Here is a 16,569-nt window from a genome sequence, read left to right as displayed (position 1 = left end):
AAAAATACTTTAACTACAAAAAAATTACCCAGTAAAAAAACAATATACAATAAAATATGTCCATAAATAGAGAATTAGGACTACACAAATCTAAACCTTTATTAGATTTCTTGTGTTTTACAGTCCAGTCATTACATCTGAAGCACAGCATGGAGGAAACTACTATACAGCATACGGCTTCCCTCCTACTGTATGTTTGAAATTCTTTCTTTCTTTTTTTTAATATAATATATGTTTGGGTTTTTTTTGTTTGCTTGTTTTTTGGGGGGGTGTGAGGGGGGTATTTTTTGTCTTTATTAGACAGCTGATAGTAGATAAACAGACAGGAAACAAGGGATGAGAGGGGCACGACATGCAACAAGGGTCCCTAGCCAGCATCAAACCAGGCATGCTGCAGTTATGTGGCATGTACCGTAACCATTCGGCTTCCAGGGCACTCTGTTTGAAATAATTTCTGTCATGAAGTATCACAATATGAAATAGCTGGCATAAAGCCAAATAGATTTTCTTTTTGGTATTGCAAAAAAAATGGTCCCAGTAGATGAGACCAAAGTGTCATGGTTCTGTTCCACTCTGGCTCTATGTGCCCCCACCAGTCCAGCAGATGCCCTCGGTATTTTTCCCTGTTCATTGAACTGGAACTTGAACTGAGTGGCAAAAGGCCCTCAAGGTTGATATTGAAGTTTGCTTTCACATTAGTTGTTTTCTCAAGGAAATGCGACTGAGGACTGTTGCTTGCTACACACTAACCCTCGTAGAAACTAACTGCAAAAGTGAACTAAAATTCAGAGCAACAGTTGCCTTTCAGTCCTCTTTTTGTTGTTTCATGCAGGCCACTCCACTTGACAAACTTATTGTTTCATGTTTATGTCAACAGCGATGTATGTCTGAGTTCTTTAAAGACCCTTTAAAGGTTGTCAATGTTATGTCGAGGCGTGTTTGCTGTTCCTGCTCAATGTGACTTATATATTTAAGTTATATTCATGTGTATGCTTGGTTTTTGGTTTTCAGTTTGCCCTGTGTTTTTCCTCCTCTGTTCCCAGCCTGCTTTTCCCTCCAGTCTTCCCTCCTTGCCTGCCCTACATCATCCTCATCAGCTCTGCCCTTTCTCAGTGTTTTCCCCAGCCTATCGCATTCTTTTCCATTCTCTTGTTTCATCTCCTCGTTCCCCTCACTTGAGTTTCTCCGTGCATCTCCCCACCGGCACCTCATCTCCTCGTTAGTTCAGTTAGTATTTCAGTCCTATACTGTATTGCTGTAACAGTTTTGATGTATTTTTTTTAAGTAGTTTTGTGTTGGAAAGCTCAGCTCTCACAATAACAGTTTCTACATCAAATGTAGAATAGGATTAGCTTGAGCTGTTGTTTTGCCATTTGTACCGCAACATATTAGGTTGAATAGGCACCAGAGGAACAGAAGGTAGAGCTTCTTTTGTTGAAAATAATAAGAAAAAAATCCATCTCAGCAGAAAAGTTCTTAATTGAGGGGTGAGCGCTATCTCCCAGCACAACACCGTCAGTTTTGAGTTGTGGAGCAGCTTACTTGACAAATGTATTGTTCATTATCTCTGCACCATCTGGTTTACACAGCACAAATTGGGGAGTTAACTGCAATCTTATTAGAGTCTAATTTCAAACGATGAGATTTGATTGAATTAACTGGATAAAGATGTCCTCAGTGCCACTCAATCTCAATAGAGGAGGATTTACCTCCAACTTGAGACATCCAAGTCACACCTGCTCTTACATAAAAGTAATCTTTGTTGGATTTCACTTAAATCTCCTTGCATACTATCAGTGCAGTAATGACATAATACTGTATGAATGATGATGAATGAGAAAGAAAGCAACAACACTGGAATCTGTCTAAACATGGCTTGTGGCTGCCGCGGTGACTAATAAATATACATCACATTTTGGTGAGTGAAAGAATTCTGACCGGATTAATGTCAGTTTGTCTGCAGCTGTGGCATTTTGTTTGAGACATGCTGTAAATTAGACTGAAATAAATGGAGAAACATTGCAGCATGAGCAGAGAGAGAGTGACATGTGAGAAACAGAGCAGGAATGGAAGTGAAACAGGGATGGACAGTCCAATTGGAAAAAAGTAAATTGAGACTGGGTTGGGAGCGTGCACGTAGCAATGTCAGTGAATTGGATAAGATCGAGTTTCTCAGCAGATGTGGCTTGTCAGAAATGCTGTTTCATCCAGACTTTTTCAGTGTGTGTATTGGAGACAAAATATGAACCACTTGATGCAATCCAGTGGCAAAAATACAAAACTACGCCCTCAAGAATTAGCAGATTCTCAACAAAATTAGCAAATTCTCACTAAAACTGTATGTTAAAAGCTTCCCAGAGTTAGTCTTAATTGCAGAGGCTGTATTTGAATGCATTACTACTGTGTAATCTAGATGTAACTCAGTCTCAATGGCTATGCAGTTTATAGGAATGCACAAGACAAGGGAGGGACACAAGATCCGTCTTCTGTGAATGCTGTGCAAAAATATACTGTATTCTCAGTATTGGTGCACAGGCAAAAAGAAAGAAATAGAATAAGCCAATGGTTTTTAAAAAACGACATATTTTTAGGTATGGTCTTAAATAATTGAACTTGAAATTTGCTCAAGCATGATTTTTCAGAAAGTGAAGATCACCAGAATGAAAGGTTTAAGTGTTCCACAATGACAAGGTTGTTGCATAATAAAAAAAAACACATGGGTCAAAAAGGGGAAAAGAAAGAATGGAGAGAAGCAGAATAATGGAAGTTAAGGTCAGGGACTGTATGCAGTGAAGTTCGAGTGAAGTTCTAGGATTTAATAATTTACTGTTGCAGGGGTGAACTGTCTCACGCTGAACATGACAGCAAATCCACAGAATACAGCAAAACTCTTTTCTCACATTCTAAATATTATATAGCATATGGAGCCAGCTGCTAAAGCCTGCTGTAATGAGAAGGTGACTTCCACTGCCTATTTCAGCAGTCTACCCTTATCTCTTTTATCCTTTAAGAGTACATCTAAACCTGCAGAATCCAAGCGTGGAGGATTGCACATCATAAGATCATAATGAGCTGGAAACGTAGCACAAAAGAAAGGGCATAACATACAAAAGGTTCTCATAGTAAATATTATAAATCTCCCAAACCTTGTTGTAAGCAAGTGTCTATTTGGAGCTTATTGTTTATAATTAATCATAGAGGATTTTTATCCTCTGTGTCCATGGCAACAGTCATAAGATGTCAAAGGATGGTGAGCGGGGGAACTGAGGACGGCCCGGTCACCCAACCGCTCACCACAGTGCTACAGCGTGAGATCATAGCAGTTATAGCTACTCTTCCGTGGAGCGTTTAGTCCCTCTGATAGGCCACTGTGGCCTCAAGGCTTCCGGTTAGTGAGATCATACCTGTCACTTTTAATGAGCAGCCTTACTCCGCCAATTAGGCTGTGTGTCATACAGTACAGAAGGTTAGTAGGGAGAGGGTGTTTGGGTGGAGGGGGGGGGGGATGGAGAGCAGGATCTAAAATAGGACCTGTGTTTTTTTTTTCATTTTTCATTCAGATTCACATGTTTTTATCCACATAGTCTGTGAGACATTTTAATAAAGTGAGTCACCGAATGTTATATTAGGCGCATTGCAGCAGTTTTTTTGCCAGTCAGCGTATGAGGCACAGTGAATACTTGACAGCTTTAAGTCCAAGCTGTGCAGAGCTGTGAACAAAACAGAACATGAACACGAAGTTACCTCATATTTTTGTTTGTTTGTTTCTCTTGTACTTTTGTGTATTTAAAGTCCCTGCACATTCCCAAAGGCATTTTCACTTGCAGTCCTCTGCCTGATTGAGTTTTGGTGGAGCTATGCTGGGGATCACATTAGGTCACCAAACTTGTTCTATTAATGAAAATAGGCTTTGTCCACAGCAGACATTTTCACTTGCCATAGGAGGAAAAGCACAGGTGTTACATATAGTATCCCGGGAAGCCATTACAGTGCGCCATTACATGTCAGGACCTTGAAACTGAGGCAGCTGAATGGAACTCAGGGGCAATTTACTTGTCGATCTTACACGTCAAATTTTATTCAATATTCACAGGGAGTAATACTCAGTGGTATGAAATATTTTGTGACTGTGAAAGGAGCTTTGTCAAGTCTGAGAAAATCACTTGTGTATTATCATTTGAGTAATCTAGGGTTGGTCTTGTGGACTACAAATTTCAAAAGAAAGCCTCTGCTAGAAAGACATTTACTAAGCAGCAAGGATGAATTGCATTATGGGAAGTGCAGGATTTTGTTTGGAGCCTGACCCTGTCTACGGAGTAAAAGTCAGGATATCTCAGCCTTTGCTGCATCAGTTTTACCTTTAAGGGAATGCAATATTAAATTGTTGGAGTGCTCCTTTAAATATCTTGTGCAAAAGTATCAACTGATCAGAAGTGTACTTGTATTTACTTTTACAGTTTGGGGGGCATTTATGATAGCTTTTTTTATAGGCTCAGGAAAAGTGAGCTTCATGAGAAAGATTCCCTGTAGACATGTTGATAAGAGATTATAAAAGAACAACACGCACATTTTTTCTTAAATAGTTTTATTTATATAAAACACAAGCTGCTGAGTAGATCAGATTTTGAACTCCAAACACTTTACTCTTCATTGCTCCACTACAGAATGTATTAGATTCAGATGTTACATGCTCCATCAGCTGTATCCACTGTCATGTTTATCCAAAGATCATATCATGCATGAAAACGTGCATGATATGATCTTTGGAACTAAAACTCTTCTTTAGCAGGTGATGCACTGGCACTTATGTTTGTAGCACTATTGTTTTTATTTGCCAACAGGAGCCTTATAACCTTTTGATTAATGTGTCCAATGGTCACCTGGTGATATAGTCATCCCATAAAAATTTTATTGGGGTAGCCATGACGACGCTGAATCTAACATAATGAGTATCCATAAATTTCATCTGTTGTGTTTCATACAGATTAAAATGAGACATTTCTATGGTGCCTGTTAAATAAATAGAACTGAGTAAAGTCAATTTGTGAGTGTGAAGACAATTATATGCTTTTATATGTTTAAATTTGGCTTTTTTACACATTTATTTCAGAAAATAAAGTGTGTTTGAGACAAATGTGGATATTTTGCAGCTAACGTTGCTGCAACATGGCCCCCTTTTGTGAGTTTTTAAAAATGCTGAGTCAATATTGCAAGTGTATAGGTGTCTTTGATTTTTGTAACCCTGCATCCAATTTCCCTTTGTTTGTTAGCAATGCTGCTGCACTATTCAACTTGCCCACAGCTGAAGCGTGCTAAACCTCTCCACTTTCTCACCTTAATGGATTCCCTGCTCTCATTTTATTTGTCTGCATTGTGTGGGTATTTAAACCACTGTAAGCACTTTTGTCTGTTATGCTGGCATAAACAGCTTACTCCTTCATGTTGTGGATTTACAGTATGTCTGCTACCTCAGAGATACAGTAAGTAGTGTTGAAAACGATGGCTGAGAATGTACATGAGTGAAGCGCTGAGACACACGTAATGGCATTACTGCAAGTAGAGGCCTAGTTAGTACATCTGTGTTTTGTGTGTGTGGAAATGTGTTTGTACTGTCTGTGCAGGAACACATTAAAATAAGTGGTTTTCTTACTCTGGGGACAATAATGTGGCTGCCCAGTGGTGTTGGATAAACAAAGCATAATCACATTTGCAGTAGTCTGTATGTATCATTTGAGCTATTGTGTGTGTTATGCACTGGTATGTGTGTGTATAGCTGTCATTTCCTCCATTAGCTGTGTGTGCCGTCATCCGTGCAACATTAACACCACGCTGAGGCCTCTCATTCTCCTTCTCTCTCGGCTGTTCAAACACACTGGAAGAGATTTAGTTGTAAATGAGATGTGGTATGGGTGTATTAGCTGTAATCTGAGCCAACGACCATCACTCTGAGGCTTTGTGCAGACTGAATGTTGCCTATGAAACGCAGCTAAGGAAGAGACAGCAGCACCGGTCATGCCTGGCTGAAGTCTGGAGAGAGAAACACAGACTGTAGGGCCTGTGGGCAGAGAGTGATGGTTTAATGCAATACACACACACACACATCCACAGATCCTTGAAGGCAGGTCTACCATTATGGATTACAGTCGCAGGTGGGGAACCCCAGGATTCACTAATGGGACAGACTTGATGGATCGCTTGCCTCATAGCCTGCAGTGTTTTCTTGAATGAGAGGCCAATATCAGCAGGGGGTGAATGAGTTTTAAATCACCTGTTCAACCTTTATCCCCTCTGCCCTCATTCAGTACAGCCTCTTTCCTTATGGTAGTACAGTGCAGATGAGGGAGCTGATTTACTGAATGGGAGTCAACACATCAATTCAACATGTTTCTAACTATTATAATGAATGCTTGTGTTTCTTTACCCAATCTTGTAGCCTCGTCATAGTTGATCAACATTAACTAGCAGAATAATTTATCATGGTTTGGCGTCAGACTTTATTCATGTGCATGTTAATGCCTGTAATGGGACTTGTGAACAGGAATTGCTTAGATGCTTTTCGCACATCTATCGTTACTGACTTTCCTCACAGGTATTAAAGGATGAATATTTCATAATTTTCTACTTCTAAATCAAACTCCAACAGCAGTCTTTTAAAGTGTTTGTGCATCCAACCTAAATAAACTTCATGATGAATGAAAATCTGTTTGCCAGTGTAAAGTCAGTAGCAACAAACTCGATGTGAGTTTTAGGATTCATTTCCTCGCTAATTTGAGCTTCAATGAGAAGTTTAAGAGAAGTTGTTCAGGCTTTTTTTTCCTGTGAAATATTTTCAGAAAGTTTTTTAAAAATCACCCAAAAACAAAAAGTAGAAACACTAATGATTACTGAAGTGTTCTAGTTCACTACCTTAGTTTCAGAATTGTTCTCCTTTCTTTAAAGGTCACTGTGATTGGATGGACTATGCACCAAGTTAAATCACAGATCATTTATTCCCATAAGAGTCTTTCGTTGCCTCACGTTGGATACTACTGGCTGTTCAGAAATGTAGTTTAAAAAGAGGGGATGGAGACTTTGTAATAATGATAAATTCAGCTTTATAAAAACATATTTTCTGGCTGTATCATGGTCTTTTTTATGATTTTATGACATTTTTTAATAAATTAAAATAAATATCAATTATTGTGACTAGAGAAGTAATATATAAAGACTATTATCAGTCATTGTAGTTGGTGAAGTGGGTTAGTTGAACTCAGCTGACAAACTAAGGCTCTGCTAATAAAGAGTTAAGTTTGTGTTCATGAATGACAAGCCTTTTAACAGAGATGCACTGTATGTTTACCAGTATGAAGAACAGAGAAAGTACCATACTGAGTTTCTGATCAGCCTGACAAAGCCAATTAGTGAAAACATCACAGAGGAGATTTCTGATGTAATTGTTTGAAACAAAGATTTTTTCCCCCCTTCCTGTAAAAGCTGCATGAAAGGAGCCAACCTGAAATCTTTTAAAACCCTTATTTCAGAGTTAATTATATTGAAAATGCCTAAGGAGGGTTATCAGTCAAAGCTGTTTTCACACTTGGTCTTTTCTCAGGGATATCTAAGGTATTTACCAGAATTCATTACCGTACAGTTTTGCTTGCCTGCTGCAGCAAAAAAGCTTATCAATATTCTTAGTTGGTGCTATACAACCTAGAGATGTTTATGGTAATAAATAAAACAGTGCGGCGTTTTATTCCCTCCAGAAAAGCACCTCTGAAGCTGAAGGAGATTCTTTTAAACTCAAGGACACTTCAGAGGAACGGATGTATGCTGACATGAGGCCTTGAATCTGTTCCTAGAAGGAATAGTTCAACATTCTGGGAGGACATGCTTTCTTGCTTTTTGCTGAGAGTTAGATTAGAAGATTGATGCCACTAGTAAATATGAAGCTAGCTGGCTTGGCTCAGCATAAAGACTGAAAACAGCTAGCCTGACCCTAGTGATGGGCTAACTGCATTTTTTTTAGTGATGAGTACTGTAAGAGAATATGACATTAAGTATAATTTTTGTTATTTACATTGTTTGGTATTTACATTGTTATTAATATCATTGATATCTGATAATTTGGGCATTGGCTTGTTCACTCTATCTTACCGTGATGTGAGGTTGATATCAGTTCAGTGGACAGACTGGTCCAGTACGTTAGCATGGTGCAGGAGCTGCCAAAAGCAGAGAAATGGGCCTCCTAGTAGCTCCAAAGTTGTCTTCTTTACAGTACATATTGTGTCTTGCTAATGTTAACCACTGCTAAACCTACATTCAGAGTTGGACGGTGTGTGAACTGCTAACACATCTAATGCTCACTAATCACCATGTTATAGCTTATTTGTTTAATCTGCAAAATTGATGCTAAATATGAAGGAAAATATAAAGCATGCAACAGACATGAGGTATCAGTCTTCACATGTAACTCACCAAGAAAGCAAATAAGCGAAGCAAATGATCCCTTTAATGAAAACCAGTCACATTTAACATCATAGTGTTTTTTTTTCCTTTTCATTGAATAGTGATAGAAATAAGTTTAATAAGTTTAATAATGAACTAATCATTTTAATTTATTATCAAACATACATATCACATATTTGTTTCCTGTTTCTCAAACGTGAGAATTTACTGCTTTTCTCTGTTATATTTAATTGTAAATTCAATGTCTTTGGACTCTGGGAAAATATGACAGACATCTTTGACAATTTCCTTATATTTTATAAACAAAGTTAAGTAAAGTTAAGTTATTCATGAGAAAGATAACTATAGAATAATTTATAATTAATGTAATCAGTGACTGTAGCCCTGCTGTGTTCTAAACATTACATTTTCTGTCCCCTTCAGACATTTCGGTGGCCGATTGCCAGCAGGCTGGATGGAAACGAGATGCTGGAGATCCAAGTGTACAATTACAGCAAAGTCTTTTCCAACAGGTAAGGTGTACTATTGCTCTCAGACTCTCCTAAAACCACGCTTACCAGACCAAACAGGATTTCAGAGTTATTGATTTCAGTGCCCTTCCTGCCACATTCTGTGACCAATTCACAATGACACACAGTGCGTGTTTTTTAGCTGGAGGGTAATAGACCTGTATTCTCTGATAGCTTGCTCTAAATTGACTAAATTGTGTGTGTAACAGATTGCAAGCCACAGAGACAGTCATGAATGAGTTTCACATTAGGGGGGGGGGTGGAGGTAATGAAACAGCATTAGATCCTCAGTAATGGGCACATTTGTCACTCCGTGCTCTTCAAACAATCAGATCATGAAAAAAAACAAGATGCTGAAGTGGACGATGCAGCTGGGATTGCACGTTCAATCTGTCTTATCCTTTAATTATTTGCAGTGGGGTTTTTTTTTTATTGTGTGTGTGTGTGTTTGATCTAGTAATGGCTTTACCAAATGATTAACGAGAATATCCATAATTTGCTGTCATAGTTCCACCCTGTCTCCTACAAATCACATTCATTTACCACTAAATTATTTTCCCAGTTATGTTGTGGTGGCAGATGTAATCGCTGCCCGGATTATGTTCGCATGTAACAATTTGTCAAATGAATGAAGCACTAAATTTATGTATCGCTCTGAGGTCGGGGTGGATGGAGGGGAGTACAAAATGCAGGAATGTGGTTATGTTTAGGCAACAAGAGCACTTGGGTTAATGCTAGTGAAAGATTGTGGTGTCTCTTGACTGTAAATAAACATGTCATGCTTCAAGTCATTGCAGAGTTTTTTCTGTATTAAACCAAGACTCTGCAATCTTTCCCCGACCTTAACCTTAAAGTGCTGCCAGTGTAAACACAACCATAAAAAGTTTAATGTTGCTGTAGTTTCTATTAGTGGATATTGTACAGCAAGATCAGATATTTTGGTGACAAATAAAAACAACATGGTACATTGTATCTCAACTTTTCACTCATACTTTCAATACAACTCGCAACTCGCCAACTACATTAATTAGCAACATTTTCTCATTATGTTGAGAGAAAACGTAATTCATCCAGCATTACATTTCTCACAAAATGTATTTGCTGTATATGAATGTAATTAATGTAATTAACTTACATTACATTACATTACATTAATTACCAAAGTGCTCTTGAGCAAAGCATTGATACTAAAACTTGCCTCAAGAGTGCTGCATATCATTTCAAACAAACCATTTGTGTGGAAACTGGCTAATTAAACGCTTTTAATTAATTCTCTCTCTCTCCTCTTCATCATCTTCTTTTTGTTTTTCATATTTTCCGTCTTTCCCTTCGATTGTATTTTGCACTGTAGCCCTTCAGACGGATGTATCCAGATCTGAAAAGACGTAGGTTGGTTGTGCCAGGAATCCTGTCCGCCACCCTTGTCCGTAACCAATCCAATCAGATGATCAGAGCTGCTGCGTTTAATTGGCTGGTTGACGTGTCCAGACCGCATCCAAAGAAATTGCCCACACATTCGTTATTAGACCTTAGTATGCTTGTCTATGTGCAGCTGGTATTTATACATTCGTACGTATGTCTTTATAGTTTGTCTGTGTGACCTTATCTTGTCTGCCGTGTGTACATGTAGTTGTGTGTGTGAATTTGTGTACTGTACAATAGGTGGTGACATGTTTCCCATCCACTTCAAGATAACGCGGAGCTAAAAGCTGACAGGTGTGCAGACAGATGCTGCATCAGTTCTACCTCAAGGCAGCTCTTAACTGTCATCATGATTTTTCTGGTGCCAAAGAGAAGAGGAAAAGAGAAACAGGAAAATAATTTCACAGCCACGCATGACACATAGAGGGTCAAAAAAGTTTAGGAGACAGGACAAATATCTGAAACTCATTTTGCAACCTGACTAGCCTGATAAAAAGACCGCATTTCCCTTTTACAAGGGGTTGTTATTTTGCCCTGTCACCAGTCAGTAGAGCGTTATCTGTCCTGCCAACATTATTTTCAGCTGACAAGGTAGAAGCAGTTAACTTAATGTTTTTCACATCAATTGAGGAAATACGGGGATATACATTATTTATGAAAGTTGACTTGTGTTGATCTCATCTTGACATTTTTTAAGGCTATTTTTCTGTTGCTGATGCTGTCTCCTAATTCCATACAGTGCTGTAATGTACAAATTGTACACAGTATATAATAAGATTTATAGTATACTTTTTTCAGGTAGTACACAAAACTACAATCTACAACTTAAGAATAAAAAACTTTACAGAAGAAAAATAGCTTTTCAAATATTTAATATATTATTTTTTTGTTTTGTGAGATCTTTTGTGTTTTGCATTATGGAACAATAGTGTAGATCAACAGCACACTTAAAAACTTTTTTTGGTGTGCATACAGACTTTTTTGAGTATACTGGCTGGTGTTTTTCTATATTTTTATGGCCAAATCTCATGTGCAAAGCCAAACCAACAATGAATTGATCCTACATGCAAGTATTGTGTGTGTATCCAAATCCTCATATGTTATTCCTCTGTGCATAGACCTCCGTTGTTGTCTGAAAACTATGAAAACATGTCATTGAGCCACACCATTACACTGGGTGACCTGTTCCTTTGCCATGAAGATTACGGTCACGTTAGTTTGTTGAGAAATGGTTCCAAGGATGAATAACAGCGATCACGTTTTCAGTTTCCAGAGAGTAGTTCTGTGTAAGGCAGACGTCACTGCACATGCGTAGGAACATGGCATTGTCCTGGCCTTGGCACAGGAAGAGGACATCCCCCAAAAAAGCTCTTCAAATCATAGAAACTGCCATTAACACCAGACCTTCTTGAAACACTGAATCACTAAAGAGGGTGGCAGCCATTCATACGTCCAAAACCATTCTATAACCTGGCACTAAATTTTCATCTTTCTGTTGTGGCAAACTCAAACACTGAACACTCAGGCCAAATTAAATATATATTACATGAAGCACTGTACCATTACTGTGCAGTTTTCAGCATATAAATTATGGATACCAGTGATCCATTGGGGAATTGGAGAGAAAAAAAGCAAAAGTTTCTATTTTAAAACATTTAAGAAACTTTTAAATCTACTCTGTCCTTAATAAGGTCACAAGCTCAAACGCTGATTCATGAACACAAGCTAATTATACACTCAGACTAATGTGTGCACATAAACAAGCACTCTTACAAACACACACACACGCAAATAAACACGGCACGACACACATTTAAGTGGGTAAATAATTCAAGGTGAGTCATAGCTTGTGTTGTTTTCACACCTGCTCCATATGTCCACAGGCTGCATCATTACCAGGGTAACTGATCTGCCTCATCACTGTAGAGACACCAACACACTGTGAGGTCAATGTGTCGCACCCTGCGACTGCAAGTACGATCACATTACAGCAGCACAAAGAGAAAGCAGTGATGCATGATGGTCTCTGTGCTGTAGTGGCGTATAGATCATGATTTATTGTCTGTTTTTTTCCAAGCAGCCAAGAGATCTCCTTTTATTTTCTGTAAGCTGTGGAATACAGCTGTACGTGAGTGACTGCACACTGGAGCAAAGAGTTTTTATGATTTTATATTCAAGGCCTCCACCCCGAGGACAGTGACTCTCAGGCTGGTCCAGAGGGGAATTTCAGAGGGTCCTTGGAAATCATAAGGGTACTACTTAATCAAATGTTTTGCAGCAAGCTCACTGCATGATTAGCACTGTTACTCTGCCCCAGTTCATCCTTTGAAGTCTACATTTCTAGCCTGAATACATCAAGTGGTTGACAAGGCTGTTACGGTTTATTAAAACATAACAAATCAGCCTGCACCATTAGTTTTGGTCTCTGTGAAACCAGGCAGACTCATTTTATAAGGAGCTGCAGGCCTTCACGTCCTGCGAAAGACCTTCAAAGACAAATGGTAACATTTCCTTCACTGAAAAATATGATACCAGCCTTACTGAATCAATCGCTTTTTAAATTTGTATTTAAGAATTCATTTTTTGAATCAAATCATGACCCCAGTGACCACCCAGTGATTCACATATTTGTTATTTGCTGCTGAACCCACGAGTTCATGAAAAATAAACACCCTTAACATTGGGGGAAGTGTTCAGTACGAGTTAAAGTTTTGAAACGTCATTTAAAAGATGGCACTGATTCAACTGGCTGGCTCTCTTTAGGCAGGATGTTCCTGAGCTTTGGGGTCTTGACTGCAAAGGCTCAGTCATGGCAGTTGAGTTATGTCAGTGTGGCACCTGTTGAAAGCATTTTGGTTGAGACAGGTAAAGAACAATGCAATAATGCAGGTGTATTGAAAAAAAGCAAGGCCTAATTATGTTGCCACATAGAGCTCATTCAATGACTGTAAAATGGGAAGGATTTGATATTTTGTCATGCTATTTAAATAGTTAACCTCTTTGCCACTTAGGGATTCAGGATGTGTAAAAGTTTGAAATAAGAATACATTACATTGATTGATATATTTTATATATATTTTATATTATAGCAGCATCAAAATACAGAACTCTGATTATTTGCCATTACATATTATAAGTGATAAATCCTCATGTATGCTATTATCTGTCATTCTCATCAGTATGGCTCTAAATATGAATAAAGAACTTTGTGTCAAGACAAATTCTTCATGTAGCAGCTGTTATTTTTGTAACAAGTGTTGGTGCAACACAAACTTGCTGCTGTATTCACTCAGATCATATAATTGGGAGCAACATGAGATGGATGAAGATGAAGTGTTGGATAAACAGGTCACAGATTTGTTTGTGACACTTCTGCACACCCTGAGATTAAACAAGATGAGAAAGAATGAAAATCCGACTTGTCACTTGTGTTATCTGAACGTCAGTCTTGAATACTAAAAACTTTATTTGCTCTGCACTGCAGTCAGAAGCATTGACACAAACACTTATCAATCAGAAGGAAAGATATGTGGTAAACAAGCTCCGAGTTCTCCTCTGAAACAGCCCTTGAACTACTTCCTCTGTTGTTTTAGGGCGAATATACAACTTCAGTATATTAGACTTTTTGATACTTTTACTGTTTCCCCCCGTTTTATCTTTTAAATAGGTTTTGAGTTTTACTGCAGTTAGTTTCCTCTGAAATAAGACTGTTAACAATTGACATGATGCCCGCTGCTCAAATTAATCTTCCTCCATCTTTCTCCTCTTCTGATTTCACCACTAAATCAAATCTTGTCTTCTTTCTTTTATTCCCTTCTTGACTTTCTCTTTATCTTTACAGTACAGTGGATTTCTGGTTTTCATGTAGCCACAGGACATGGAATTGTAGCTCAGCAACGGGGCTTTTATTTTGGATCCACAAGTATATAATCCCTCCATTTTGTACAAATTGAGACTCAATTTACCGTCTAGTCTGAAAATGCAGGGTTACTAACCTGTTACTCTGGCTGAAAACAACAATCCCATTACTCCCTATTTTTTCCTCTATTGTTCCTCAAACAGTCTGACATTTGAATAAATCAAATCTAGGTCATACTGTGTTTACATATAATTTTTTATGTTTGTTTGGTCTGGTGACATGGACAGTTAAAAAGTCTGCTGAGAGCATGACGTGCTGATGGACACTGACAGCAAAAAGCGAGGCTTGTCTGCGATTAGCAAATTCTATTATGTTTGTGTCTGTGTGAAGGAGAAACACTGGAGTATCGACTGTGTCCATGTGAATCAATAGATATTTATCCTTGTGCATAATGTGTACGAAATGTTTGCTGAGTCCTCTTAAGTTTCTATCAGCGTGTGTTCGCCAATGGGGGGCAGTGCTTGGCAGAGGCTTTTCCTCTTCCCTTTAAAGGGCAAATCATGTACCCCTGCTGTAACATTTTCATTTCACACTGTCCCCTAGCTGAGTTACCAGCAGCTGTGTCGGATTAGTGCAACCTTGAGAACAACTCTGTTTGACTTGGAAAAAAAAATTTTACATTTCAAAGTTGCTTCTCAGGTTCACCTGAGCCAGATATTTCGTCATAGTCACGCTTCGATTTGCAGCAGAAATTTGAGGCTTGCAAAGAAAAATAACACATATTGAAAGGGAAGGGAGCTCTGAATTATGGAGCAGATGAAAGTAAATTGTTTGCAGAACTTAAATCAATAATGAATGCCACCTTTTGAAGTGCTAAAAAGTGAGCCAGAACATGATAGGCCCCGCTCAGCTCAATAATTCAGCACTTGTACACACGTTACAATGGCTGAAAGGAAATGACAGACCATTTGCTCTTCTAAGTAGCCCTTAACGTATTGATCACTATTGTCTAGAAGAGAAAAGAGTGGATTATACTGCAGCAGATTGGTTTTATCATAGATATTGCTGAGAACTGCAAAGTTTCCATCCATCTTCAAAGAAAAAGTTTTTTGCACAAAAACATCAATATCCTCAGTCACGTCAAACCTGTAAAACTGAGTGTGGAGTTATTCAGTGAAGCCTGGCAGATATGCTCCTCCAAAGAGAAAGCACCTGAGGGGAAGCACATACTTTTTTTTTTTTTTTTTTTAAATAAGTGGGATTTAAAGTGAAATCAAGCTCTGGAAGTCTAAATCTACCTCATTATTAAGTTTTGAGGCTCAGCTGACAAATGTCTCCTCACTTTATACTGTGGGTTGAATTCATCATTCAAAACGGCTCCAGAGGAGCAAAAAACGATAAGTGAGGGCAGACGTGGAGATAAAGCAAGAGAGAGAGATAGATTAATCTACACAGAGGGGAGGAATAATAGCAGGTGATAAACAGTGTGCACTCTTTTTATTTGCCAACTGATAAAGACCCACTGCCATTATTGTATTGCTTTGGTTATAAATCTAATAAGACAGTAGTTGCTGTTTTTTTATACTGAGGTGCAGACTGTGTACAGCATTTGTGTGTTTTTGTGTACTGTACTCATTCACTCTTTTCTTCCCATAGTCCTGTTGGGCGGCTCACATCGTTACCCATGATCCCTGCTGGGTCCTCCTGCCTGCTTGTGTGTGTGTGTGGATGCTAAGTAGTAAAACTATTGATTGTATGCCCTTGTTGTATGATATTATCTCTCCCTGCGGACATATCCAGCCTGGTGATTATTTGCCTTATGACTCACTCTATTTGAGTATGTTGTGTCCTGCATATCAGGCATGCACTGAAATTTAAAACAAAGCTTTATTTGCAGTGAACATGCTGTGTTGTGTGTGTGTGTGTGTGTGTGTATAGATAGAACTGGTGTAGTGACCATTATAGTGGAAATGGCATATGGTTGTGGCTGCACTGCATGTTCTTTGTTTGTTACTGATTGCTCTATGAACAACACGCTGTTTTGGGGGAAACTCTTTAAATTATTCATCAGCTCTAATTGGCTAGCTGAATGGGGACTGTACTGGGTTTCTTCTCACTATTATTATCTATGAAGGATTCCTGGGCAGCATAGAATTGAACTTCATGTCTAATGATCTTAGAAATGTCACAACAGTCAAAGGTCTCATTCTGTTGTGTGTTTTTTGAGGAAATACTTTTTAAAAAGCAGCTGGATTTAACAAACATTTTTATATTATCTTTCTTCCTTCAGACATTTGATTAAGTTTGTTTATTGAAGCTATTTATCCAGTTTTC

General features: G+C 38.4%; 1 protein-coding gene across 1 annotated transcript in view; it reads left to right on the top strand.

Moving 5' to 3' along the window:
- otofa (otoferlin a) overlaps positions 1-16,569 on the top strand; it is a 78,059-nt gene that overhangs the window by 10,298 nt on the left and 51,192 nt on the right. Inside the window, exon 3 of the mRNA XM_067572302.1 lies at positions 8,869-8,957. Within this exon, the coding sequence (XP_067428403.1) occupies positions 8,869-8,957 (89 nt within the window). The remainder of the gene's footprint in view (positions 1-8,868; positions 8,958-16,569) is intronic.

This window comes from Thunnus thynnus, chromosome 18, assembly GCF_963924715.1.
Source record: "Thunnus thynnus chromosome 18, fThuThy2.1, whole genome shotgun sequence".
NCBI classification, from domain to species: Eukaryota; Metazoa; Chordata; class Actinopteri; order Scombriformes; family Scombridae; genus Thunnus; species Thunnus thynnus.
The sequence above is the reverse complement of the archived record's forward strand: the minus strand, read 5'-3'. Positions and strand labels throughout refer to the sequence as shown.